This window comes from Choloepus didactylus, chromosome 6, assembly GCF_015220235.1.
Source record: "Choloepus didactylus isolate mChoDid1 chromosome 6, mChoDid1.pri, whole genome shotgun sequence".
In the NCBI taxonomy this organism is placed as follows: domain Eukaryota; kingdom Metazoa; phylum Chordata; class Mammalia; order Pilosa; family Megalonychidae; genus Choloepus; species Choloepus didactylus.
Window position 1 is genome coordinate 33254244 of NC_051312.1, and position 26404 is coordinate 33280647.

General features: G+C 53.6%; 1 protein-coding gene across 2 annotated transcripts in view; it reads right to left on the reverse strand.

The window, feature by feature from the left end:
• The window catches only part of CREB3L1 (cAMP responsive element binding protein 3 like 1), a 33918-nt gene extending 9372 nt beyond the window's left edge, over nucleotides 1-24546 (reverse strand). For both annotated transcript variants that reach the window (XR_005217378.1, XM_037839051.1), the window contains exons 1-3: nucleotides 24058-24546; nucleotides 5219-5447; nucleotides 2027-2211 (exon numbers count right to left, since the gene is read on the reverse strand). Coding sequence is in view for 1 of the 2 variants with exons in the window: in XM_037839051.1 (XP_037694979.1) it covers nucleotides 2027-2211; nucleotides 5219-5447; nucleotides 24058-24159 (516 nt within the window). In the remaining variant the exon portion in view is untranslated. The remainder of the gene's footprint in view (nucleotides 1-2026; nucleotides 2212-5218; nucleotides 5448-24057) is intronic.
• Between the last annotated feature and the right edge of the window lie 1858 nt (nucleotides 24547-26404).

The following is a 26404-nucleotide window of genomic DNA, read 5'->3' on the forward strand; positions in this document are numbered from 1 at the left end:
GCTGCCCCCACCATGCCCCGCTCCACCTCCCTCCCTGAGGTTGGTGATGTGTCCTGCACAGTGGGCAAGGTGGCTGGGTGCAGGGTTCTGGGCATGGCCCAGACTGGAGAAACCAAGTCACGCCTAAGAAAAGAGAATGGTGGCCAGGTAGTATAGCTGGAAGCTTAAGCTCAGAGAAGGACGCCTTCCTTGGCCTCCAAGGTCAGGGGTATCTCCAAGGTCAGGGGTAGGCGTTGGTATGTGGGTTGTCCTGAGGATGATCTTGGTGACAGTAGTACAGAAGGAGGCATTAACCAGTTTGGGGCCCCGAGAAGCTCCCTGGGCAGGTGAAGCTGGACATGAGTCCTGATGTGGAAATAGGAGTATTGCAGGTGAAAGATGGGGCAGGTGGCGAGTGAGAGGCAAAGCACTCCGAGTAGAGGGAAAAGCATATGCAAAGGCACAGAAGGCAGAAAGAGTGTGGCTTGGTCTGGAAGCTGCAAGAGTTCAGTGTGTCTCATGTGTAGGGGTGTGTGTCGGGGTGGATGGTCGAAATGAGGCCAGAGAGAGACCCTGGCAGGGGCAGATCACAGACAAAGGAGTTGGAAAGAACAAGGAGCCCCTAAAGGGCTCTGAGCAAGGAATGGATGGAATTAGATTGATATTTTCAACAAACATACATTTCTATTTATTGATATCCCAACTTGTTGTTCCAGAAAGGGCTTCAAGAACACGCATGATGCCACACATTTGACTGCCGACACTCACGCAAGTGGTGTTCTCTTTGAGGAAGGCAGGGTGTTAGGAGCTGGGTTCCAGGACCATCTCTCCCCTCCGGGTCTGCAGCCAGCGGAGAGAGGTCCTGGTATTGTGGGTGGGACAACAGAGTCCCTGATTTAGGTAGGTGCATAAAAATCTCGGAGGGTTCAAGTTGGCAGGGACTCTTGGTCTATCTCCTAGCTGTCAGGTGACAGACGAGGGGACGGCACTCGTGTGGGTCACACCTAACGATTGACAGGACCAACACCTGGTTCCTGCGCTTCCCACTAGTGTGGGAGAAGTGTGGGCTTTGAGGTCCAGCGGGCCGAGCTTGGCTCCTTTCTGACTCCCTGAGCCTCAGTTTCCTCATCTGAGGCACGTGCCCAACCTCTGAGACCCCGGCTGCAGCAGTCACGCCTTCCCTTCCTGCTTTGGCAAGGCTTGAGGAGTCTCAGAGCCAGCCTTGGAGATGGTCTCAGAAATCCTGCACATTCGCAGCCAACCCTTGGTCGTTAGGTCAGTGGCAGGGAGAGGCTGACCTCTCGAGGCTCTGGCCACACACAGTGTAAGCAAGGAGCCATGTGGCTCGGCAGGGGGCAGCACCCACAAACCCTGGCTCTAGGGATTTTAGAATCTTAGGCTAGAAGCGCCTTTGAGGTGGTTCATGCTCCCATTTTACAGAGAAGGAAGCTGAGGAAGAAAGAGAGAAGGCAACATGCTCAGAGCACAAGAAAGCAGCTGAGCTGAGACCCAGGCAGGGTCTCTCGCAGGGGCCAGGTATCTGGGCCTCACTTTCCCAAAAGGGTCTTTAGATGTCAGCTTTGGATTTAGAGCTGAATGCCATTTCCGTGCACTTATGGGGTGGGGGTGGGGGCTTGGCTTGGCAGTGTGGGTTAAAAATATTAATTTCATAAATGTAAACAATTGAAATATAGTACAATTTTTGTAACCACATTTTGGTCATTTTTAAAGTCCTGAAGCATCAAGAAAAGTAAATGGCTTGGGCTGTCTCCATCTTGGAGACCCTGGGCCTCGCTCCTCATGCCCAGCCCAGCCTGGTTTCCTGCAAACTTTCCTTCTGCACATGGCAAGGGCCTCCGTTGATTCCGAGGGTGCAGTGTTTTGAGCCTATTCTAGTATTGCAAAGGGACAACCAATAAGGGGGTTCCCACCCCCAGTTCTGAGGTTCCCATTGTCCCTGTTCACAGAACCCCAGGCTGTACAGGGTTTTGGACACCTCTTCCCATCAGAGACCCACCACCCCTCCTCCCTCCCTTCCTCAGCTCACCTGGTGGGGGATGGGCAGCCTGGACAGGGGGCTGAGGCCCAGCAGCGGGGTGGTGACCATGGCGGCAGCGGCGGCCATGGCTGAGGTGGCAGCCAGAGGGTCCATGGGCAGCTCCGGACTCTGCTCCTGCTTCACCATGACGGAGCACAGTGTGTGTCCCAGGGCCCACGCTCCATGCTCCATGTCTGGGGGGAGGGGACAGGACCTGGGCTCAGGGGACTCCCAGAGCAGAGGGCTCACCCTGCTCCTGAATGCTGGGAGCTGCTCTGGGCTGGACCAAGGAGAGATGCCAGGGTATGTACCGGGAGGTGGGCAGGAAAGGGCAGGGGGCTGCTCATGAGGTGAGAGGGTGGGATGAGCTGGGGCCAGGGCAGGTGGGCACACCAGCTTCATTCAGCAGCTTACACAGTGGACTTGGTCAACAGACTGGACCCCTCCCGACTGGCTGTGTGACCTTACATAGGTTGCTCAACCTCTCTGAGCCTTAGCCTCATCGTCTGTAAAATGGGGAAAAGGAACAGGACATATCTAATAGGAAGGTTGTGAGGATTAAATAGAATAATGCATGTAAACCCTTAACAGAGTGCCTGACAAGAAGTAAACATTCAGTTGTGGTAGTGACTGTTAATACAATTATCCTTATTCGGTAAACACTTGCTGAGCACTGTGCTAAGTGCTGGGGATCTAGAGAGAATCACAAGCAGTTTAGTGGAGCCTGAATGAAAAGGGAAATGGAAGATGGGATCAAAGCAGCCAGTAGGGGCTGGGCTAGAAGCTGTGACTTTATCCTAATGGTGATGGGGAGACTTTGAAGAGGATTAAGCACGCTCAAATTTATCACTTTGAAAAAGATCACTCTGCTCGCTTGTAGAGACTGGAATGACTATAGGCAAGACGGAGGCAGGGAGACCCACAGGAGGCTGTTGAAACAGGCCAGGAGAGAGAAGATGGGGCTCTGCAGTGACAGGGGGACCAGAAACAAATTTAGAAGGAAGAATCAATGGAACCTGTTGACTTGGGGGGCTGTGGGAGGTGAGGGGTGATGCTCAGGTTTCCCAGTGGGCAGAGTCCACCTCTTGCCCACCTAGCTGGCCTCCTGGCCTCACCTGGGCCATCGGCCAGTGGCTGGCAGACATTGCCCCTTTTCCCTGAGGGGTGCCCACAGGCCTCTGTTCCAAGTCAGCCCTGCCCACGGTGGCCCAGCACCTGGCAACAGAGTGCAGTCCGAGGTGCAGCCTGGTAAGTAGGGGAGGGCTGGAGGGGCCTCTGGACTTTGGGAGCGGCTGCCTGATCCCACCCCAGAGGCCGGGCCCTATCCCGCTGGGAGCCTGAATGAGCCAGCTCCGGGCCACAGGCTACCCCTGGGCTCCGGGAACACCCACAAACTTCCCAAATTACAGGGCCAGACCACTGGCCTCCGGGAAGCTACCCCCGGCAAAGGACCCACAAACAAATTGCTTTAAAAATAGACTTGACTTGAGGCAGCCTGGGAGTAGCTGGGCTGGCCCAGCAGGGCTGGATGGAGAACCTGCCCTGGGAGGGTGTGCACCCCACACCCCTGCCCTTCCCCAGGCGGGGGCCTCAGGCCTCATCCAAGCAGCCTCCCCAGGCTTGGCTGAGGCCAGCTCAGGGGCGGAAGCTGAGACCTCAGCAGCCACAAGCCCTGGAGCCACTTAAAGTTCCAGCGGGTGGCCCTGCCCTCTGCAGGGAGTGGCACAAGGGCCTGTCTCTGCCCTTGGGGAAGCTCAAAGCCCCTCAGAAGCAGCCCACACGTTTTCACTCCTTTACTCCTCCCAATAAGCCTATGGAGCAGGCACCTTTGTTCTCCCCATTGCACAGGTGAGAAAACTAAGAAACTTGCTCAAGGTCATTGTCCTCTGGAGGGATCGGGGAATAAGCTCCCTGCTCATTGTCCTAGCCATCCGTAGTGTTTATAGGGCTTTTATATGCACAGTGAAAATAGCCACTGATTATTGAAACATATGTGCCAGCCACTGAGCTGGGTACTTTACATAATATAATTTTTAATCTTGACCAGAACTCTCAAGCTATGTATTATCTTCCTTTTGTGCTTGAGGAAACAGGGGCCCAGAGAGGTTAAGTGACTTGCCCAAGATCACACAGCAAGTGGAGGCACCAGGATGCACATAAAAGACTGCTTAGTTCCAAAGCCAGTACCCCTTGCTGCCCCTTGAGGCTGGCATATGTGGTGGTGGCAAGGGGGTGCAGTTTAGAATCAGGGGGATTGGTCCCAAGTTCCTGCTCTGCCTTTTACTGTGTGTGTGACCTAGACAACTCAGCTCTCTTGAAGTCTCATTTTCCTGATGGGTCAAATGGGGACTATGCTAAAAGTGATTCCTACTTCAGATGTCAGTTGTGAGAAATAAATGAGATCATTAACCTGCAGGCACCTTGTCAGCTGGAGAGTGCTATCAAAATGTTTATTGCTATTCCTGTTTGGAGATGAAGAAACTGACGCTTGTAGAGGTTAAGAGGTTTGCCCATGATCACCCAGCCCGAAATAATGAAGCCAGGACCATCTGTACAAGAGCAAAGAGACAATTTCCAGGAGAGGCACAGTCTGGAGATCTCCAGTGCTGATAACTGAGTGTCCTTGGCTTTACAGCAGGTTGGAGGAGAGGGGAGTCTTGGGGAACCCGACCTTCAGGAATAAAAGCAGGATGCAGGAGTCTCTCCCAGGTAGCAGGTTGGAGGACATAAGGGTGAGGAGGTGGTAAGGATCTAGAATCTTTATGATGTGTCCACATTAATTCTTTTATTACCCCCAGCTGTTTCTTCTAAGTCAGTGGTTCTTAATCCTGAGCATGCACCAGAATCGCCTGGAAGGCTGGGCTCCACCTGAAGGGCTTTTGATTCAGCAGGTCTGGGGTGGAAGCTAAGAATATGCATTTCTAACGCATTCCCAACTGATGCTGCTGGCCCAGGGACCACACTTTGAGAACCACCGATCTAAGTTATCAGCACAGAACCCCTCTGAGAAGTGCCCATATGGATTCAGTTTGAGGGAAAACAAAAAGTGAGGGAGTAGCACCCCCAAAAATGCAGAAGAGGGGTTTGTGGGTGGCTCCTCTTGGAGTCTCAGCCTGCAGCTGCCCTCCTCTGGCCTCTCAAAACTCCCTCCCCTCCTGAACCTTCTGGGCTTGCGATCCCTGCGCCCTTCCCACCTCTTACCTTGGGTGGTGTCCTCCGTCTTGATGGGCACGAGGGGGCTCTGAGGCGCCGAGTCCCCGCTCAGGGAGTAGCTGTGCTCAGCCTGGATGCCCGGGGTGGGGGAGTCCAGTTCCATGTCCAGTAGAGGGCTCTTCTCATCCAGCACAGGGTCATCAAAGAAACTGCTGAACAGGTCATTGGAGAAGTCCTCCATGTTCTCCGCAAAGTGGTCCAGGTGCTCAGGAAAGTGCTAGGGAAGGAGGAGGGGAGGGGAAGCTTGGGAAATGGGCGCAGCTGCTGCTGCCACCTGCCACCACCTCTGCTGCCACCACCACTATCACTGCAACCTCCCAACATGGTTTCCACCACCATTAATATCACCTTCACCATTACCACCACCCCCACCATCAACATCACCAATATCAGCTATTATGATTTCAATCAGTACTGTTACCATGGTCATTATCTCCACTACCACCCCACCACTGCCATTCCTGCGATGGCTCCCAGGACCAATACCAGCCCCACCACAATCACACCACCATCATCATCACCATCACATGGACTTCATTACCTCCATCACCACCACTACCACCACTCTACAAACTCCAGTACTACTACCACCACCACCACTGTCTCCACCACTACCATCACCATTACCACCACCATTTCTATGACCACCACGACATTGCCATCACCACCACCACCACCACCATCACTACCATTTCCATCACCAAAAGTACCATCTCATCACCAACACTGCCATCTCTATCACCACCACCATCACCACCACCACTACCATCATCACTGCCACTGCTGTCACCACCACCACTGCCACCATCTCCATCATCAACACCACCACAGTCACCCTCATTATTTGGAAGAGTGAGCTGTGGAAGGGGTGAAAGAATCCTGGAACCAGACAATAGGACACTGGGTTCTAGTCCTGACTCTGTGGCCTTGGACAAATCACATAACCTGCCTGAGTCAATTTCTTGTTCATCCCTGCTGCTCCTTCACAGGGTTGATTTGAAGACCAAGTAAAAGAATAACTGAGTGTCGATGCCAGCAAAGGCAGTATCATTTGCTTTTGTATCATATTTTGCTGGGATGTGGGGAGAGAGCGATGCAGGGTGGTGGGATTATCGAGGCCTCCGCCCCCTCCATCAGCACGGTCCCAATCTGTCCTCACCTCCGGTGTCTCCCTTTCCCCAGCCATTCTTTATACCAAGAAATTTAGGCTCTGGAGCCGTTCTGTTTGGGTTCAAATCTTGGCCGTGATATTTCTAGCTATGACTCAGTGCTGCTCAAACTGTGGGCGATGACTCATTAACGGGTTGTGAAATCAATTTAGTGGGTCACGACCAGAATTCAAGAAAAAATAAAATAGAACAAAATAGAGTAGAAAATATCAGAGTGCACTGCACACAGTAAAGTTAAATATTGTCTTGTGAAATTTTTATCCCAGTTTGTGTGTGAATGTGTGTACTTGGTAATGACGTAGAACAGATTTCCCAGAATCAAAAAAGTCTGAAAGATCCTGGGCTTCGTAATCTTGGGAAAGTTCACCTCTGTATGTTTCAGTTGCTCCTCTGTGCAGTGGGGTGATAATAGTTCCTACCTGCTATGGCTGTTGTGAGGATTAGAGAAGTTAATATTTAGTAAATTAAATAAGTAAAGTACTTAGAAAAGTCCCTGGCACATAATAATTACTTAACAGATGTTAACTCTTATTAATAAAATGCCCCAGTGGCTGGTGCATAGTAGATGCTTGTAAGTTCATTTTTTCTCTTCAAAGAATTATAAATATATGAGGAAATAATGTTTTTTCATTATTTCTAGAATGAAAGAATTTGCTGGTGGTGGTGGTATTGGGGGGGGGGTGTCCTGTTTCAGGTCCTGGAGCCCCACCAGGTGGTGATTAAGGACTGGTTTCTGGGGAATTGATTCAAGGTCAAGGGGGGAGTTGTTGGTCCTTTCTGTTCTGTCCCAGTTCAGAAGGGACGAGCAGAGAGGTCTCCTATCCGTGGACGAGGCTGAGAGATTCAGAGTCACAAGCGCATCCAGTTCATGGGCCAGAAGAAGTGCCAGCTCTGGAGTCAGATAGCTCTGCTGATTGCTGAGTTACTTAACCTTCTTGTGCCTCAGTTTCCTTATCTGTGAAGTGGAGGAAAATAAAAGTTCCTACCTTATGGGGTGTCATGAGGCTTAAATATGTGTTAGTGCTTAATACTCACCTCATAGGATTGTGAGAATAAAATAAGTAAATACATATAAAACACTCAGTGCCTGGTAAGCAGTGAGCGCTCAATACTTGTTAGCTGTCATTGTCATGAAAACTGCAGTCTCTAAAAGCCTAGCCCTGGGCCTGAGCAGAGCTCTGGGAGCAATGGTGTGTGTGTGTGTGTGTGTGTGTGTGTGTGTGTGTGGGTGGCTTGGTCCTCCCCTGCAAATAAAGTGCAGTCAGAGAATCCAGGTCAAAATGAGTTCAAAAGCCCCACAGACTTAGGCATTCTACCCCCTTCCCAGTTGCCAGAAGTCCTTCTCATCATCCTCATCCTCATCATCATCATCATCATCATCAACTAACATTTTTGTTGTGGTTCTAACTTTCCAAAACACTTCCACATGTGTTGTTTCATTTAATCCTTACAATTACCCAATGAGTAAAGAAGACATATATCTGCATTTTACAGACAGGGGAACTGAGGCCCAAGTGATCTAAGATCACACAGCAGTGAAGCATCCACCACTGCTCACTGCCTGCTCTTTTCCCAATGGCTGCAGACATCCCACTGTTGGGCAACTGCCTGTTTGCCAGATGGTAAGCTCCCTAAGGCAGGGGCTCTGTCTTGTTCACCTGCTGGGTCCCAGCACCTGGTCCATGATAACCACCAGTCGGTCAACTGCCCATCAGTGACTGGGGTGAGGCAGCACCAGGAGGTCAGAAGGCCTCAGCTGAATAGGCATCTAGGAAAAGCTCTGACCCAGACAAAAGCCATTCACACGGTATAAACCACTCCCCCCCAGCCACCAGGCAGCACTCTGCCAGGCCTGTGCTAGCCGCACTCTCTGCAAAGCCCGGGCCAGCCCAGCTGGGGGCGCTTCCCCTCCAGCCAGTCTCTCTCAGGGTCTCTCTAAGTCCCGGTGTGAGGCCTGGTGGTGAGGGGGCGGGAGAAGAGAGTGGTGAGTCAGCTGCGAAGGTATTTCTCCAGCAGCTGCTTCTCAGGTGATAAGAGTTTGCCAAGCCCCTTCCCGGGTCCTGGGAGAGGAGAGAAGCTTCCTCTATCTGGGATGGGGTCCCTGAAGGCCTTGGCTCCAGGCACACGAGCCAGGTCCTTCTCAGACACCTCTTTTGGGTGCCCACAGGAACCTGCTGAGGGAGTTCGGTTGACCCCCTTTTGTGAATGGCCCCCACCCCACCTGCTGGAAACAGCAGCCAAAGCCAGCAGGATTGAGCTTCCAGAACTGCGGGAGCCAAAGTGAGAGGGGAGGGCGGCCAAGGGGCATGCAGCGTGGGGGTGGAGGACACTCAGATGCTCCCGTCCTCCTTAGCCGTGGTGGACGTGTCCCCAGACCAACAGACCCCAGAAGGGACACCCCTTAGAAAGTTTTGCAGCCCCCTACTTCTGTCTAGTGCTTGCTTATCATAGCAGCTTAGTTGCAGTTGGTTTATGTCACTAATTTAGAGGCAGCTGGCCTCTAAATCCCATGCCTCCCTCCCCATTTGCTAATGAGGAAACCAAGGCCCAGAGAGGGAAAGCCATCTACCCAAGGTCACACAGCAAATCGGTCATTTTGAGGGAGGGGATTCTCTGCAGCTCTGGGGTTGTGCAACGGGTGCGGGGCACATTCCCCTTGTCCTCTCATTTCTTTCTCCCTCCACCCTCTCCCTTATCCCTGGAAACCCACTCTAGAGACCTCAGGCCTCCTCGACTCCAACACAGCCCCTTGTTCTCCTCAACCACACCCAGGACTCCCTTCAGTTCACACACACAAAGTTCAGGTTTCAGACTATCAGACGGAAATTACTGGGGCCGGTGGCAGCGTGTGTGTCAGGAGTCTAGAACGGCAGGGAGTCGTGGGTCAACGTTCTGAGGGGTTAGGGTTCTACTAGGGGTGCGTTTCCAAGCAACGGGGGTGGGAAGCTAGAGAAGGAAACATTATGATTTGTTTCCCTCCTCGTTAAAGACTTTTTCCTACACTCTTGCCAACATAAGCTCCTTCTCGGCTGCCATGCACAGCCGGCGCCGGCTCCACTCGCTTGGAGGAGAAGTCCCCGGGCCCTCCCGCTCGCAGACCCGAGCACCCCTCCTTTACGCCGCACCTTCTCCTGGAGCCCGGGCCCGCAGTCGCCCGCCCTTGACATTTTGAAAACCGAGCCGAGTTCAGCGGGTCCAGCCCGGCGTGCAAAAGGTTAAGGCCGGCGCGCTCGGAGCCGCCCCCTCGCCGGAATCCTGCCCGTTCATTGGTGGGGTCCGCAGAGCTCCTGGCCAATGGGAGGAGGCTGCGAGGAGCGGGCAGCCGCGGCTGGGAAGCGGCCAGAGGCGCTCCGGGCTGGCGCGGAGGAGCGGGTGGGTGGGTCCCGGCTCTGCCCACGGCCGGGGCGTCGGGGAGGGCAGGGTGCGCCGAGTCTGGCCTCAGTGTCTGGGGCAGAAGTAGCAATGACCCCTTTGTGGTTCCCGGTGGGCTTGGCATCCTACGGCGTCCTAAGTCCCTTATCAGCCGCCTGGCCCCGACCCCGTGCTGGGATCTGGGAGAAGTGGAGGAGGGTCTCCTGGGACGTCCTCGGCGCGAGGGCAGGCCGGGACCCAGTTCTTACATCCTCTCGTGTCTCTTTCAGCTCAGGTCCTTCCGACCCGCCCCGAGTAACTATCACCCGATGCATTGGTGGGGCAGCGGCCTCGCACTCGATCCCTGGTGGTGGTGGTGGTGGCGGGGGGCGGTAATAGGACCAGCTAAGGCTCCCTTCGACCCTTCTCCCCTAATTCCACCTTTGGGGTCAGTGTAGAGAGAGGCCGAAGCTCTGGTGGCATGGCCGTCTGATGCGGGGTTGGGGGGGGGTGGGTTGCTGTGGGAAAAAGGGATCCGCAGACCCGAGGCAACCGGCGCACCCCTTTCCCGCAGGTCCGCAGTCCCTCAGCGCCTGGCTTCTGCTTTTTACCCCGGCCTAGGCTGATTCAGCCTGTGCTTGGGGAAAGGAGGGAGGAGACGGGTTGAGCTGTGGGGTAAAGGGGAGGAGGAGGGAGATCCCCAGCCCGGACATTCCTTCCCAGAGAGCGAGAAAGAGAGAGAAAGAGAGAGAGAGAGAGAGGGAGAGAGAGATTGGAGAGGAGAGTACTCTCACATTTCCCCTTCCCCTCCCAACAGGCTGGGCCCACACACCCACACACACCACCCCCCCTGCCCCCCACTGACCCATACATTCCTGGACGGTTACTTGCCTCAATAGAAAATTGCCCCCATTTCAAGCTGAAGGGCCACCAGTCTGAGTCACAGCTGTGTCCAGAGTGGGGGAGAAGGGCCAAGGGAGAGCAGGGAGGGGCTGAGGAGAGGGGAGCTGGCCACCTGGGTCCCGAGTTGTTGGCCCCTCTCTGTCCCTGAGTGGCGCCATGCAGGTGGTGTGTGTATGTGTGTGGGGGGATGGTCCTCAGAGCCCCAGAACTTGCCTTCCCAGGGCTGGACTGTAAGTGTGTCCTGGGAAGGGGAAAGGACACTGGACTCAGACTCAGGAGCTCCCACTTCCAGGTCCACTTCTGCTCTGAGGCCTGGGAAGGTGAGATCTCCTCTCTGGGCCTGTTCCCCCAGCTGCTACAGTCTGTATAGACTGTATTCCTATTGAGGCATGGGTGGCAGGGACAGGGGAGGACTTTAGGAGACTGGGAAGTGATGAAGCTAGTTCTCTGGGTCCTTGGAACCAGCCTTTTGAGGGCAGGAATTGGACCTTGTTCATCTCTGTATCCAGTGGGTAAGGCACACAGTAGGTGTTCAGTAAAATACTGAATGAATGCATGAATGGTGAATACATGAATGAGGCTGGATGCCCTTATTCTTCCCTGAGCCTTCCTGGCAGGGCATGGGGTTAGGGGGAGCACATTGTTCCAACCTCATTCTCATCCCCCCTTCCCCGCAGGCCCACGGAATGCAGCTGCTGAGGTTTCATATTTTCCCCCTACCAAACTTCTTACCGCAGAGTCCAAGTCCGAATAAGCAGAAATGCTTGTGTGTGTATGTGCGTGCGCATGTGCACATGCTATGCAGACATATAGGCTGTAAGTTTCCTTATATAGGGATATACCACCTCTCTGACACTGCACATGAAAGACACACCCCCATTGACACATGCGGACAGTTCCACACGAAGCCTTGCACAGCAGCTGTCACACATACAGACACACCCTCACAGGCACTAACTGCCAGGCACTAACAAATCCAAGGACACGCTCAGGCACAGATTCACAAGTGCACACACGCACACACACATGCATGCAGCTACCCCTAGACAGGCGCTCACGCAGATGCAGTCACAGACATGGTCATGCACACTCTTACACAAACACATGCAACATCTCACCCGGTCACAGAACGAAATGCAGACCTTGCCAAGCCACGTGCCTGAGACAACTGAGTCATATAACCCCCAGCCAGGGAAATTTGGGAGTCCCAGGCTCTCCTGGGGCTGGGCCAGTGAGGGCCGGGACTGGATGAGGGGGAAAGGTGGGGGTTTGAGTTTTTCTGTGCCAGTGTGTGCTGGAGAAAGGGAGGGGAAGAGGAAAGGGCTGGCACACACCAACAGGCTGCTTCTGAACAGAGCAGGATCCTGGGGAGGGTGTGAATTCCCTGTAGCCCCTAGCTCTATTATTCTTGCCCTCCAGTTCTCCCTCCAGACCCTTCTCTAGCCAGGCCACAGGTCCCTCAGGAAAGTGGAGAGATGGTCTACAGTTTCGGCAGCCTCTGGCATCTTCTGGACCAGGAGGCCCCTGTGCTATGGCCTAGCCCAGGGGCAGGTGCCAGGCACTGTCTGGGCAGGAGGAAGTGATGGCAGTGAGTGCCGCCGCCTGGGGCTGGGATCAGCTGTGACTGGCACCACGGAGGGCACAGCAGTCCACAGCCTGGCTGTTGAAGTCATTGGTCCATAGGCAGTGACTGGAGAATCCCTGTGAGGACAGCTCAGGACACTGGAGACAAGTGCCAGGGCCGGTGCAGGGGCCCTCTGGAGAATAAGGGCATCCAGCCTCATTCATTTATTCACCATTCATGCATTCATTCAGTATTTTACTGAACACCTACTGTGTGCCTTACCCCCTGGATACAGAGATGAACAAGGTCCAATTCCTGCCTTCAAAAGGCTTCCTATCTAGTGGGGTGGGCACCCCATTTGTGAAGGTAGATTCAAGGCTTGACTCTGATCCCTCTCCAGGGTATTTTCCACTTGCATCAGGAGGGATCTTCTAAACATAAATATGACCATGTCGCTCCCCTGCTCAAGAGCCATCAATGACTCCCTACTACCGTTAGGATAGAGTTCAAGTTCCTTGGAGTAGCTTGAAATGATCCAGGCATGTTGCCTCTATGTCTGACTGTGTCCCCTTCTCTTCTGTATCCCCACAGCCTAGCATGAGTCCCGGCACACGGTAGGTGCTCAGATGTTTGTTGAGTGAATAAGTGAGTGAGTAACTGAATGAGTGTGTGAATGAAGGAATGTGTCAGTGAGCCCATGGACTGAGGCCCCTTTTTCTGCAGTTGTACCTTCAGGAATGACTGTCCTGAATTCCCTTCTAATGCCAGTGTGCTCCTGCTGCAGACAGTTTCCTTCCCTTACCTCCTCCCTACAGGAGCCTGCTGTACCCATTTTCCAGTTTGTTCCTCCCCAAGGCCATTTCGTACTTAAGTCCCAGAGATACTGGGCCCCTGGGAACCACAGCCCCTCACACAGTGCCAGAGGAGTGGCCCCAGGCCCAGGCCAGGCCCAAGGTTCGAGCAGAGTCCTGTGGCCAACCAGCCGGGAGCTGCTCTCCCAGCCCCTGGCCAGCTGGAAGGCCCTCCTCGGCTGGAGTCTCCCACCCAGCTCTGGCTGGAATTACCTTGGCCTCTTCCCTCTCCTCAGTGCACTCAGCGTTCGGCCTCTGGCTTCCTCAGCCATCCCAGCCAGTCTGAGTTGTCCTCAGGTTTTATTTTTAGAGGGAGTTGCGTTCTTTCTCCCTATTTACTCCCTTCCTTCAGGAAAGATGTGGGACCCCTGGGCTCAGCTGGGGATCAGGCTGTGACTCCAGCCCCTGGAACCCCAAGGGAGTAGGGCCTCCAAAGACTTCTGACCCACCAGATGCTCCAAAGCCAGCTGCCTCTGTCCTCCTTCCCCCACCCACTGTGTGACTAATGCCTGCTCCTGCCCTTCTTGAAGAAGAAAAAAAAGTCATTACCATTTGAGAGCTGACAGGAGTTTTGGCACAGTGAGGCCCACCCCTCTTATTTGCAGAGGCCACGCCATTTCGTGGTCACGAGCACAGGAGGGAGACAGACCTGGTCCCCAGCCTGGCTCTGCTACATCCTGCCTGTGTGGCATTGACAGGTCACTTAACCTCTCTGAGCCCCAGTCTCAGCTATAAAACAGGGGTATTTATACTTACACCCTGCTCCTCGTGGCTGGGAGGATTAACTGAGTGAACATTTGTAAAGTGCTTTTGTAAATGCGGGACACATAGTAGGTTCTCATGAAATATGGTTATTTTTATTATGACGGATGAGGAAAACTGAGACCCAGGGAAGGGAGTGGACTTGCCCAGGGCCACACAGCTCAAGGGAAGCAGCCCTTTCCAGCGTCCTTCTTCTGCCTCTGTGTCCCTTCCAAGTCCAGGGAGGGGAAGAGGCTGGCGCTAGCTCCCAGGAAGAATCTCCTTGATTTGGAAGGGCAAACCCTGGGTCCTCCATGTTGGGGCTCACCTCTGGGGCCATTGCTCCCGGGGCTTCTTTCTCGCCAGCTTGCTGAGGGTGTGGAGTCTGGGGAGGAGCCCCCTCACTCAACCCCAAGGTAGTCTGGCCTGGGGACCCTGAGTGGTGGTGGGGGAGTGCTGGGTCCTGACATCACAGAACTGAGAAGCTGGAGCCGCCACAGCCCAGGCAGGCCAACTGGGGCCCTTCCAGCATGTCCAGATGTCTCAGGAATGTGCTGAGCTGGGAACTACCTCGCTTCTTCCCCCTGCCCACCCCCCACCCCCAAATACCTCATCTTCTCATGTGCTTGCTCAAGCTCTGCTTCCGTGTGCCCCCCACTCCCCCACCCCCTCACTGACCTTCCTCTTTCATCTCTCCCTGGGAGGGCCCTGTATGTGCTGCCCTTCTGGGACCTTGCCACAGTCCAGCTCCCTTTCATTTGTCTGAAGGAGTTGCTGTAGGCAGGAGTCCTTCCTCTGCTGCAGACCCCATGGGCTGACCATGTGGGGTGGGGGAAGATGGGAGCCTGAGCTAAATGGGAGGGGAAAGTTCTGAGCAGATAGTGCACGCCAGATCCCAAATGTGGAACTGATTTGCATCCCTAGGAGAGAAAGGGGTGAAGGCTTTGGGGCTGCAGAGGGCAGGGCTCAGCCTCCTCTCCAGGGATGGGCAGCTGTGGGGGAAGGCTAATGAGAGGGGCTCTGGGGTCTGGTCCCAGCTCATGGGTGGGATAGCCAAAAGGTAGGGAGCCAGGCTGGGCTGGACTGGGCTCAGAAGGAGGTTGATCCTCCAGGTCCCTGGAGTCAATCAAGACATTCTTTGCCTGATAGTGGAGAGTCCTGAACCAAGGGGGTTCAGGGTCTTAAAGTTGGGCCAGGGGGGCAGAACATAGTTTAAGCTGAAGCTCTTAGCTCTCAAGGGAGACAATCTGTCCTTCTCCAAGGGCGGAGTTGGCCCCAAGTGCTAGAGATGAGAGAGCCAGAAGAGAATTGGTATGCCTGGTCCAATGTAAGAGTCACATCAGGGCATGGGGTGGAGGGCAGAAGAGAGAAGGGACTTGGGGTGGGCTGCTGCCTTGGGCTGTCTTGGGCTCAGGGAGGGCCCACAATTCTGTCTCCCCTGGGGAGGTGTCCCTGATCATCCAGATGGGCTGACAGCTGAGATCCCCCTAATGGACTCCAGGCTTCCCAATACTAAGACAGTTCAGAGGAGATGGGGACCACTATCTTGTCTGGCTCTGAACTAGCAAGTGCTCCTTCCTACCTGCTGCACAAACTGCCAGCTCCTTAGCATGGCATTCAAGGTCTGTCATAAACAGATCCCAGCTTACCACTAGAGTTGGAACCCCCTCATCTTTCCCTTCCCTCCAGCCTTGTTGAGCTGACCACTCCCAGATCCCAAAACCTATTGTGTGCTCTGTTGCCACAGGGCCATGGCTTATATATTCCCTGTGCCTGGAATGCCACCGACTCCTACCACCGTTTAAGGCCCAACTCAAATACCACTTCCTCCAGGAAGCCTTCCTTGATCACCCAACTGGAAGGGTCCTCTTCCTCTCTGTTCTACCACAGCACTTACAGAATGTTAGCTCAGTGGTTACTATCATGCCTTGAACTCTAAGCATCCACAATGGGGTCCATTTCCCCTTCTAAAATTTAACCTCCTAGAGAGGAGCATCTAGGATAGATTTCTTCCTTGAACCCTCTGCAGGGCCTTACACAGGTTCTAGCATCTAGTATGCATATAGTAATGATAATAATAATAGCTAATATTTATGTGCCAGGCACTGTTCTGTGCAGTATCTCATTTAAGCTTCAGAAGATCAGGTAGGTAGTACCCCATTTTGTGGATAAGGAAGCTGAGGCACAGAGAAGAGGTTAAGGAGCTTGCCCAGGTTCATTCAGTCAGCGGGTGGTCGAGCCAGGACTGGAACCCAAGCACTCTGATTGCAGAGTCTGCACTCGTAAGCACCCATGACAACAGTGGTTGTTGAATGAATGAGCAACTCCCTGTTGCCCCATCCCAGCACCTCATACAGGGCCAGATACAACACATGAGCCCTCAGTCCATGCACGGGATCCACATGCAGGACCCTAGTTTTACTCCTTCCCTGGCCATCTCTCTCCTTATGCCCAGAAAGGCAGAGCCCTGAGAAGGGGCCTGGGGCCTTTTGACTTTACTCAAAGAAAAGAGCCTTCCAGCTCCAGAGAGGCCAGACAGGCAGGAAAACAAACTTCTGCTGAGCACAGACATCAAGGGCTCAGCATAGGGACAGAGAAGGTGGGATTTTCCTCCAAGAGCTGTCCAGTGCTAGCAACCTTCCTTTCAGGGAACGACAACAGCAGCAACTGTTGTTTATAAGGAGTTTACTGTGTGCCGGACACTGTGCTCAGACCTCTCCAAGGGTTATCTCCTAGACTCCTCATAGGAATTCTATGTTTTATAGTCATCCCTACTTTATGGATGAGGAGAATCAGCTCTGAAGGTTAAGACACCTTAACACAGATGATACGTGGTCAGAGTTGGGATGTGTTCTTGCTTCTGGGTTTGTGCAATGCTTGGTTTCCCAGACCCGTGGACCCACAGACTGATTGGCAAGACTTGGGAGTAGGCATCAGGTCTCAGAATTTGCCCAGTGTGGGGTGGTTTAGGGTCTGTCTGTTCCCCAAACTCACGTAGCTCTGAGAGACCAAGGCATTCAGAGTTGGTTCTATTTCTAAAGCTGGATACTAGGTACCCAGCTGTCCATTTTATTATACTCCATAATTCATATATTATATATTCATATAGATAATGCATTATAAATGCATTATATATACTTTTATGTACATGATATATTTCATAATAAAAAAGGCCATCATGATAAAGTGAAAAGTAGATGTGGGATTTAGGTTGAGAGTCATTATTGAATAAATAAATAAACTCCACTTTTCAGAAACAAAACAAAACAAAAACATCATAGCTGGAAGAATCCTCTCTTGCACTCTCCACCCACCCCCATTCATTCATCTACCATCCCCATACCACTCAGCCCTTCCTTCCACCCATCCTTCCATCCATCCCCCACGCATCATCCATCACCCCTCCCCACTCCTTCCTTCCCTCCTTCTTTCCTCCCTTCTAGTCATCCATCCATCCATCCATCCCTCCAACCATCCATCTATCCATCCATCCATCCATCCATCCATCCATCCATCCAATAAATAAACATTTCCTGATTATAACTAGATCTAGGGTATAGACAAGAATAATTTACTTGCAGTCCTCAAAGAACTCTCAGTCTAGCTCAGCACTGAGAAAGCCCAGACCCCAAAAGGGAAGTCATGTGCCCAAGGTGAGTTAGAGAAATGAGGTGATGAAGGCTGAGGACATTCCAGGCAGAGGGAAAGACACGGGCAAAGGCTCAGGCTGTCTTCCTCCAAAGCAAACCCCCTCAATCACTGCCTTATAAACGGCCTCCCAGCTCTCCGCAAGGGCCTGAAGAGCCTGTCTCACTCCCTGTGGCTGCTTTCATTTTTGTTATCCTTTCAGAAGTGGGGAGGGAGATGGCTACTGATGTCCAGCTGCTATGTTGGACCACATATCCCAGCCCAGATGTGTCAGCCCCTCTGCGACGGCTGACAGGACTTCTGGGCCAAGACCCAAGGGCCAAGGAAGCAGCAGTGAGGGCTCTGTCCCAGGAGAGTTGGGGGAAGAGGCACCCTGGGCCCGGCCACGGGGAAGCCCATTATTGCTCTAGCTATCAAGTTGGCCTCGTGGAGGATATGGTGTGTCCAGGTCATGGGGACCAGGATCTTTGATGTTCCAAGGAAATCCAGACTTTGACATGTTGTCAATAAGGTCCGAGTCTGGGCCATATCCTGCCCCTTCTAGCTTCTTCTGATCCCGGTCAAGGGTCAAACCCTGCCACTTGCTCTGGCTTCCCCTAGCCTGCTTGGGGGGTTACGTGATGTTCCAGCCAGAGCAGTGCTCATGGTCTTGACTTAACTCCACCCAGATCTTCCTCCTCCATCCTGCCCCCTGGAGCGCAGAGACTTCCAGAAGAACAGCCTGTTCTCCAGCATCTGGAGCTGGTTTCTTGAGGGAGGTTCAGGGGCAAGCCAGATTCCAGAGAGGGGTGCTCTGGAAGGGCCTCTGTCCCAGGGCTTTCAGGAGACATGCAGTGTGGAGACGAGAAGACACAAAGGGGTGGGGGTGGGTGTCTTTCATTTTCCCCTCTCCTGGCACAGCAGCCAGGCCAGGCCAGACGCAAACAGACCCTCCTGGGGAGTCCTGGGAGCTGCAGAGAACAAAGGTCCAAATTCCCTGGCAGCTGGAGAGCAGCGTCCCCAGGAAAGTAGGAGGAGAGGGCATGGGATGGGATGCTGAAGTCTCTCCTGTCACAACTGAGGCAATGTGCTGTCCTGGGTGGGGGACTGACTCTGCTCCCCAAAGCTCTAGGCATCCCCAGTGCCCTTAGGATGGGAGTGGGTGAGGATGAAGGCAGAGCTCCCTCTGATATCCAAGGTCCCACACTTTCCTTGCCATGGAGGGCGAAGTTCAAACCAGAACAAGAGTGGGAGGGACAATAGTGTTTCCTCCTCTCCTTGACTCACTCCACAGGGTGTGAAAGTCAATATGCCCCTCCTCTCTAAGTCTTAGTTTCTCATCTGCACAAGGGACAGGGATGCTTCTATGTGTTCAAAAAAAGAAGGCCCAGCCCCAGTCCTCCCTGCTGAAATGCCTCCCAATTGCTCCATTGCCAACAGGGATGGGGAAATTTGGGGATGGAGTGCATGGAGATCACCTCCTCCAGGAAGCCTACCCTGACCTCCCACTTGGCTGGATGCTCGCCCTTCCACGCCCCCCACCATGCTCCCCACCATCACAGTGCCATCACAGTTTTGATCCTGTCACTTTCCCTGTCTGTCCCTCTCATTTGGCTGTGAGTGACTGGAGGGCAGGGTGTGTCTTCTTCATTTGGATGGCCCTGGCACATGCAAGCCAGCTCCTTCAGTGCCCAGCTGTTGAAGAAATGAATGTGTTCATTAAAGAATGAACAAGTGAATCCCCGGCTGGTCCAGGGAAGCCAGACAGACCTCACAGCAGATCAGGTGCAAACATCATTTTTGTGGGGTGTAGCACCCCCACCACCCTCAGGGATGGCCAGGCCAGGGATCTGGGAATCCCAGGGCCGCTTCTAGAATTATCAGTATGTTTCTTGAACACTTAGGTATCTTTAAAACAATCTCCCCTTGTCTTCCAGGGACTGCCTCAGTCTACAGTAATTAATTTTCTCTACAAATACAGCAAATCTGAAATGGAGCAAAGTCCACTACCATGTGACTAGCATTTGGCTTCCGTCCTGTGCCAAGGCTCAAACTCAAGCAGGGGTGTGCAAAGCTCTTATCTTTGTGGGGTTGGTCTGTAACTGCCTCACGCCATTTGTGACTTTCTTAGTTTGGTATGCTGCATGCAGTAAAGTTTCACGATCTTTAGTTTTGTGTTTTTAATGACAGTACGGACCAATCCCGCAATAACATAATTCCACATCGTATGTGATGGAACATTGTGGACCTGGCTTATTGCATTATAGTGGGATTTTACTATAGTGAGCACTACTTTGTGCCCAGGTACTGTGCTAAGTTTATGGCAAAAGGACAAGACTGACATGGTCTCTGCTGTCACCGAACTTACTTTATTACGGAGGAAATAGACAAGAAACCAACAAATAAAATAACTGCAAAACTGGGATAAGGGCTGTGAAGAAAATAAATGACTGAAACAGAAAATAATGGGGGAGGGGGGCCATTCTTTAGGGTGGTTGGGGAGGCTTCTCCAAATGACATCTGAGGTGATATCAGAAGGATGAGATGGAGAGAACCAGAGGGAAAGCATTCCAGATAGAAGGAATGGCACGTGCAAAGGCCCTGAGGCTGGACTGGAAAAGCTTGGTTCTAAGTTGGGTGAGTATGGATCTAGAAGTCCCAGAGCAATGAGAAGAAGAGAAACTGAGAAAGATGGAAGCCCTAGAGCCAGTGCTCTAGAATGAGGCCTGAGCCACAAATTCAAATCTCTTCTTAGTCAGCCAGCTCCAGACTATCCTAGACCAGGGGCTGTAGAGGCCTGTGCCTCAGGATGGGGATGGTTCAAGGCAATGGCAACTCATTGGAAACTGCGGTGAGTCCTTCCTGAATCACAGAGATAGCACAGGTTGCAGGACCCTGATAGGCTGGGGAGTGCCCTTTTCCCTTCTCCCTAAAAAATGTGGGGTCTGGCTTGGGTCCCCTTTCATTCAATCATTCATTCAACAATGGGTGGGTGGTTGAGACCTACTCTGTGCCAGGCATTGTGCTAGGCTCTGGGGATGCAGCTGTGAACAAGACAGAGCCCCTGCCTTCATGGAGCTTGTATTCCAGTGGGGGAAGCAAGCAAACAAAACCCCACCCAATCCAAACTCAGTATTTTGGTGGAGGGAAAGAAGCCTGTGATTTGGATTACCATTTTCTCATTAGTCCTTTTTTTTTCTTTTTTTTACTTCCCCATTCCCTCCTCCATTAGTTCTTTTCTGGTAGATTCTAATCTGAAACCAGAGTGCCCTGGCCCCTGTGCCCTCCTACCTGTGGGTGAGAATTTAAAGACACACACACATAAACACACACCCATTTAAGGGCTGTTAAAGGCCCACACACAGGCATAGCAACACCCCAACACATACTTCTCTAATCTCCCTAAATTCCCCAAAGCCAGGGTTGAAGGTTGCAGGAGGAAGTTTCTCTGCTTTGCCAGTTAGCTCTGGAGAAGACAGGCCAGGGGCCTGGGGAGTAGTGATCCGGCTTACCCCCACACCCCTCTTTCCCGGGGCTGGTCCCTGGGGCCCCGTCATCCCCACATTTGGCCTCCGCAGCTGCTGGGAGGTGAATGAGTGTGCTGGGCAAACATCCTTGCAGCTTCCTGCTGCTCCCCTCTGAGACAACAGAACTCCTCTTCCTCCTCCTCCTCCCCATACTCTCCCGGTGGGGCCTTCTCTGGGATCCAAAGCCATTTTCCACTCGAGAAACCAGAGTCATCCCTCCTCCTTAGCCAGAGGAAGGAGGCAAGAGGCACGCAGACCTTATATCTCTATTTAGACATGACCTGTTCTCCCTGCAGTCCTTCATCTCAGGTCTCTGAGCACCACATCTTCTCCCATACCTGCCAAAGGTCAGAAGGACCACAGGGTGCCATGGACGTGGGCTCTCGGGACAGCCACATCAGGGAGAGTGGGGAGGGAAGGGAGGAGAAGCCCTCACATCTGGCAGCTTCTGAGGGGTGTCTCTGAGAATCACATAAATGGGATTGCAACAGCTTGAAGGTATCTTTACAGAAGAAGAAATAAAGCACCACCAAATGCACCTGACTTGACTTTCTGTCTCAGTCTCTTGTCTCTGTCCGTGTGAATGCATATATTCTTTACTTAGTTGTATTCAGGGTAAAGATACGTTTTGCTTTTTGCACAGAGCAATGGAGTACATGCACGTTCCATGTGACTTTATGGCCTTTCTCTGGATTTTTTAGAAGGTTAGTGAAGGCTCTGCTCTCCATATTCCAGACTGAGAAGCACACAGACTCCTGCTCCTTATTTAACCCTGGAAACATTTTCCTATCCCCAGGCAGATTGAAGAGGGAGGTAGTGGGTGGGCTTGGTCAGGGTGTCCAGTTAGAAGGGTCCTTCAACATCAAAATGGAGACCCCAGAGAAGGTAAATGACTTGCTCAGGGTCCCATGGCCACTCTTAGTTCTCATCGCCCTCCCCCCACCCCCATCCAGTCTCTGGGACCAGTTAATAACTGTGGACTCTTACATGCCAGGCATCCTGCTAAGCTCTTTACTTCAATTTTTTCATTAGATCTGTACCACACACTATGCGAAAGTTTCCAACATCCCCATTTTTCAGTTGAGGAAACCAAGGCCTAGAGGAAGAAATGGGCAGCATTGGCCCAGCTGGGTAGCGACAGAAGCACAGCTAGAATCAGTGTCTCCTAATTCCCAGTCCAGGGGTCCTCTCCTCTTTCTTTCCTCTCAGAGAGAAAGAGGCACACCTCTTTCTCTTCTCCTGCCTCGTGTGGAGGCACAGGAACCTCTCTGGCAGGACTTCCCCTCTCCAGAATCCCAGTGCTGGACACCACTGTCTGATCACGCCTCCTTTCCTGTGCTGGACTGAGGCCCGGAAGAGCAGCTGGGGACGTAGGGCTGAATGGAGCAGCAGGAAGAGGCTGCAGGTTAAAGAGTTCATTCAGAAGAAAGCCCAGCTCAGAGCTGCTGAGGGCTGGGGGAAGACTTTAGGGAACACCCCTTGGCTACGAGGGTCTGCGCTGCAGCAAACTCTCTCCCTCTGACCACTATCTTTTACCACCCCCAGAGTGGGTGCTTGGACCCCTAGTCCCTGCCACTTTATCTGTAGGGAAATTTGCATAGCTTAGTGCAAGAACCATCCTTAGAAAGACTTGATCCACCTTTGCCCCATTTTATAGACAAAGAAACTGAGGTTCAGAGACGAGAGTGAGTGGCATTGTCCAGACTCACTGTGGGAGGCAGTAGCAGAGCCACAGCTAGAACCCAGTCTCTCTGCAGCCAGTGCCAACTCTCTTCCCTCCTCCACCTTGCCTGGGGCTAGGAGCCCTCCTCAGAGAGCGGGGTGACCTGCTCTGTGCTGCCTAATGGAGAATAAGGAGACCTCACGCCATGCCTCCCTGACTCAGGTTCCTGGCCCTTGGCCTCAGTTTCCCTGCCATCAGTCTGGTGGCCTGGGATTGTTTACTTGGGTGTCCAAATGCCCAGGCCTGGCCTCTCTAACCCTTTAAGCTTCTAAAGACTGGACTCTTGTCTGGCCAAGTATATCTTAGTCTGAGGAGGTAGAGGCCAGCAGGGTGTGTGGCTGGGGAGGATCAGGGCACTAGTGATGCACTGCATCATGGGCAGGGGCTGCCACCAGATTCCCCAAGCAACCCACATTTCATGCCCACAGGCCCCTCTGAACCCAAATATTTTCTCTCCTTACTGAGCCCATGCCCCTCCCCCATCGGGGCCTTGGGGCCCAGCCTGAGAGAGGGAGGGAAGGAAGAAGGGAGAGAAGCCACGTTTCCTTAGAGAGGGAGGGGAGAAGGAGGAAGAGGAGAAAGACAAACTCGGAGACAGATGGTCAGGAAGACACAGGGAGAGAGAGAAAATCAGAGAGAGACGAGGGACAGAGGAACCGGCAGAGCAGCCACTCAGAGACAGGGAGATGGAGAGAGAGGATTCCCTTGCCCTGAGCGGTCACCCTGAGCTGCCCTGACCAGCTGAGCCCCAGGTCCCATTCTGAAGGATCTCAGGCCTGGGGCGGCCGTGGCTGCCCTTCTAAGTTTCCGTGTCTGGCTCAGGACCCGGACCCCCAGGACGTCGGGTTTCTGACACTCTGAACGCTCCCCTGTGCGCCCCCCAGCGGAGAACCCGACGCGGAGCCACGGAGGCCCTAAAGGGGCGCAGAAAAGAGCGCAGCTGCTTTGCGCCCAGTCTGGTCTCGGAACCCCGGGGTGGGTGGGGAACGACTGGAAGAGGTGGCGTGGGGAGAGGGGGGCGGGAGGATTGGTGGCTCTTGGGCTCATATCCCAGGATCGGCTGGCCCCGACGCCTCGACGTCCCCTGCCCCTAGAGCGCCGGGCCAATGTATCCACTGTCGGAGACCCAGGAGGGGCGCGCACTGGGAGGACTGCAGAGGCTCCCGTCCAGGCTCGGGCTCCAGGGAGGTGTCGAGGGACTTAGCCGCTAATTCTCAGAGCTCTGAGCACGTGTCTCTAAGGGGGCCCTGCACCGAGCCCTCTCCCCAGCTCCTGCCCAGCGATGTGCAGTCGGGTCTTCCCGAGAGGCCCAGGCGCGCGGCGGAGAGGGGTGTCGAGAGGTAGGAGGGAGACGACGTCCCTTCATCTTACCGCATTGTTGAGGAAATCCGACTCGTTCAGATCCCCCAAGTCCAGGAAGCTGGATCCGGGGAACAGCCTGTCGGCCGGGAAGGGCTCCAAGACGGCGTCCATCGCGGCCGGCTCGGGGGACCCCCTTCGGCTGGGCTCGCCTCACTCCAGGGCGGCGGCGCGCCCAGCCCAGAGCTCCTGCCTGAGCGCTGGCAAGCGGGCGGGGGGCAGGTCCGGGGCGGGCGGAGGCGGCGCGGCCCGGGGTGGAGGGCGCGGGGGCCTCAGGGCAGCGGCGCCGAGCGGGCTGGGCTCAGGGGCCCGGAGCGCACGGCGGGCATTTAGCCGACTCCTCCGGCTCCTCCCGGGGCGCAGCTGGCTTCCATGGGGGAGCGCAGGGGTGGGGATGAGGGCTGGAGGAGCCCCCCGGACAGGGTGGGAGCCGGGGGTGGGGGAGCTGAGCGCTCCCCCCGAGACTGGGTGGCCGCCGGACGTTCGCGCTCTCTCTTTGCCTCCCTCTGGACGGCTTCTGTCACTTTCCTCTGTGAAACCGGGAACCCCCGGGCTGGTTAGCCCAGTTGGCCGGGGCGCCACGCCCCCAACATCAATATTCATCATAGTTTAATTTTAATGAGGGGAGGGCGTGGCTTGAAGAATCAGCCCTTCTCCTTTAAAGCGACATCCGCAACCTAGTCTCCCTGGCCAATCGCTTCTCTGAACGCCCAAGGTAGGGGCTTGAGGAGAAGTCCTCAGGGACCTGATGACAGTGTTCCTGGAACCTCAACACTCTATTAAGGCTTTGCCAACCACTTTTCCATAGGTTGATGAGAAACCTGAGTTATTTCCATTCTTCCAGACTTATGCTAAAGCCTGAAACAAACTCAAAGTCAGGGAATTCCATTCCAAGGTTCCCTCAGCAGATCTTCCCTCAATGGAGAGATCTTCGGCTTCTTAACCCTCATCTTTCCTCTCTCAGCCCAGATGTCTCCTCTTCCAGGAAGGCTTCCCTGACCCCCAGACTGGAGCAGTTGCCACCCTGATACACCCACAGGACATCCTGCACTTACCCCCACTGCTGGAGAGTCTAATGGGATATTGTCATTGTTTGCCTATGTATCTACAACTCCACTGGACCGTGAGATTCTTCAGGGCAGGTTCTGCACCTGTCTTTCCTGTGTGTGAAAGGGCTGGCTGAAGAGCAGAGAGGAGGTGAAGACCCTTCTGCTCATGATTCAAGGCCCCTTAATTGTTCTGAAGAGCAGGAAGTTGGAGAAGACTGGCCTTGGAGACTGATGAGCAGACACTGGCTGCACCCTCCAGGTCACCCGGACACTCCCAGGCCCCCTGGATCCACTGCCAAAATGGCCTGCTCCTGCGTACAACTTAATCTCTTAAAAGGGCTGATAAACAATCACCAGGCACCTGAACAAATGGAGGTGGTTCCGAAAGGCTCTCCCTCAGAGGGCTGGGCACACCATTTCCTGCCCAGAAGTCTTTAATAGGATTAAGTGTGTCCTCCCTGTTGGGAGCTTCTAATTAGCTCAGAAACCAAAGAGCCTTTAAGAAATAGAGATGTCACTGCAGCTAAGCCATGGATGTCCCCCAGATTGCTCTCCGTGCCATGGTGGGAGAAGGGCTCGCCTTGGGGTGGAGGCAGTGGCTGTTAGCTTGGTGGCAAGGGTAAGCAGGCACATGGCTTTCCCCCCATCTCACGACTCAGTTGACACAACTCTAGAGAGTAAAGTTCTGAACCTCTAGGCTGTCACATGACTGGGAGCTCCCAGGCCTCCTGCAGAGGTTGCTCCTGAGAAACCGGGGTTACAACCCATGCTCTGGGGATTGGTTCACACTGCAACCAGGAGAAGTTCATTTGGGCCCAAGAGAAATCAGTTCATCCTCAAAACAGAAGGTGCATAGAATTAGGGTGCTGGGAATACGGATGTTTTCCCCAAATGTGTCACAGCTGACCAAGTGGGGAGCATTCAAACACTAAGAATGTTGCTGACCCTTTACAGGGTGTGTGTGTGTGGAGGGGGTTGGAGCAGTCTCTGGTTGGCTAAACCAGCCAGTTCTTTCATGGGTGAGCTTGTGGCAGCAGGTGTCTTAAGTCTTGGCTCCTGAGCTGGAGTCCCTGCAGGCCCCCAGGAGAAACAAAAGTGCCCTTCTGCCTAAGGTCAGCTGGAAATTGTGCCTGAGTTTCTCCCGGCCTGCTCTGTAATTAGAGATACAGGCACCATTTAAGTGATTGGGGAAGATTACATAGTTTTAGACAAATAGGATTAGAGTCTCCTCTCTTTCCTGATTCTTACCCAGGTGAACACCCCAGGAAACCCCTTAAAATAATCCTGGGGAGACATCCTGGTTCCTGCAA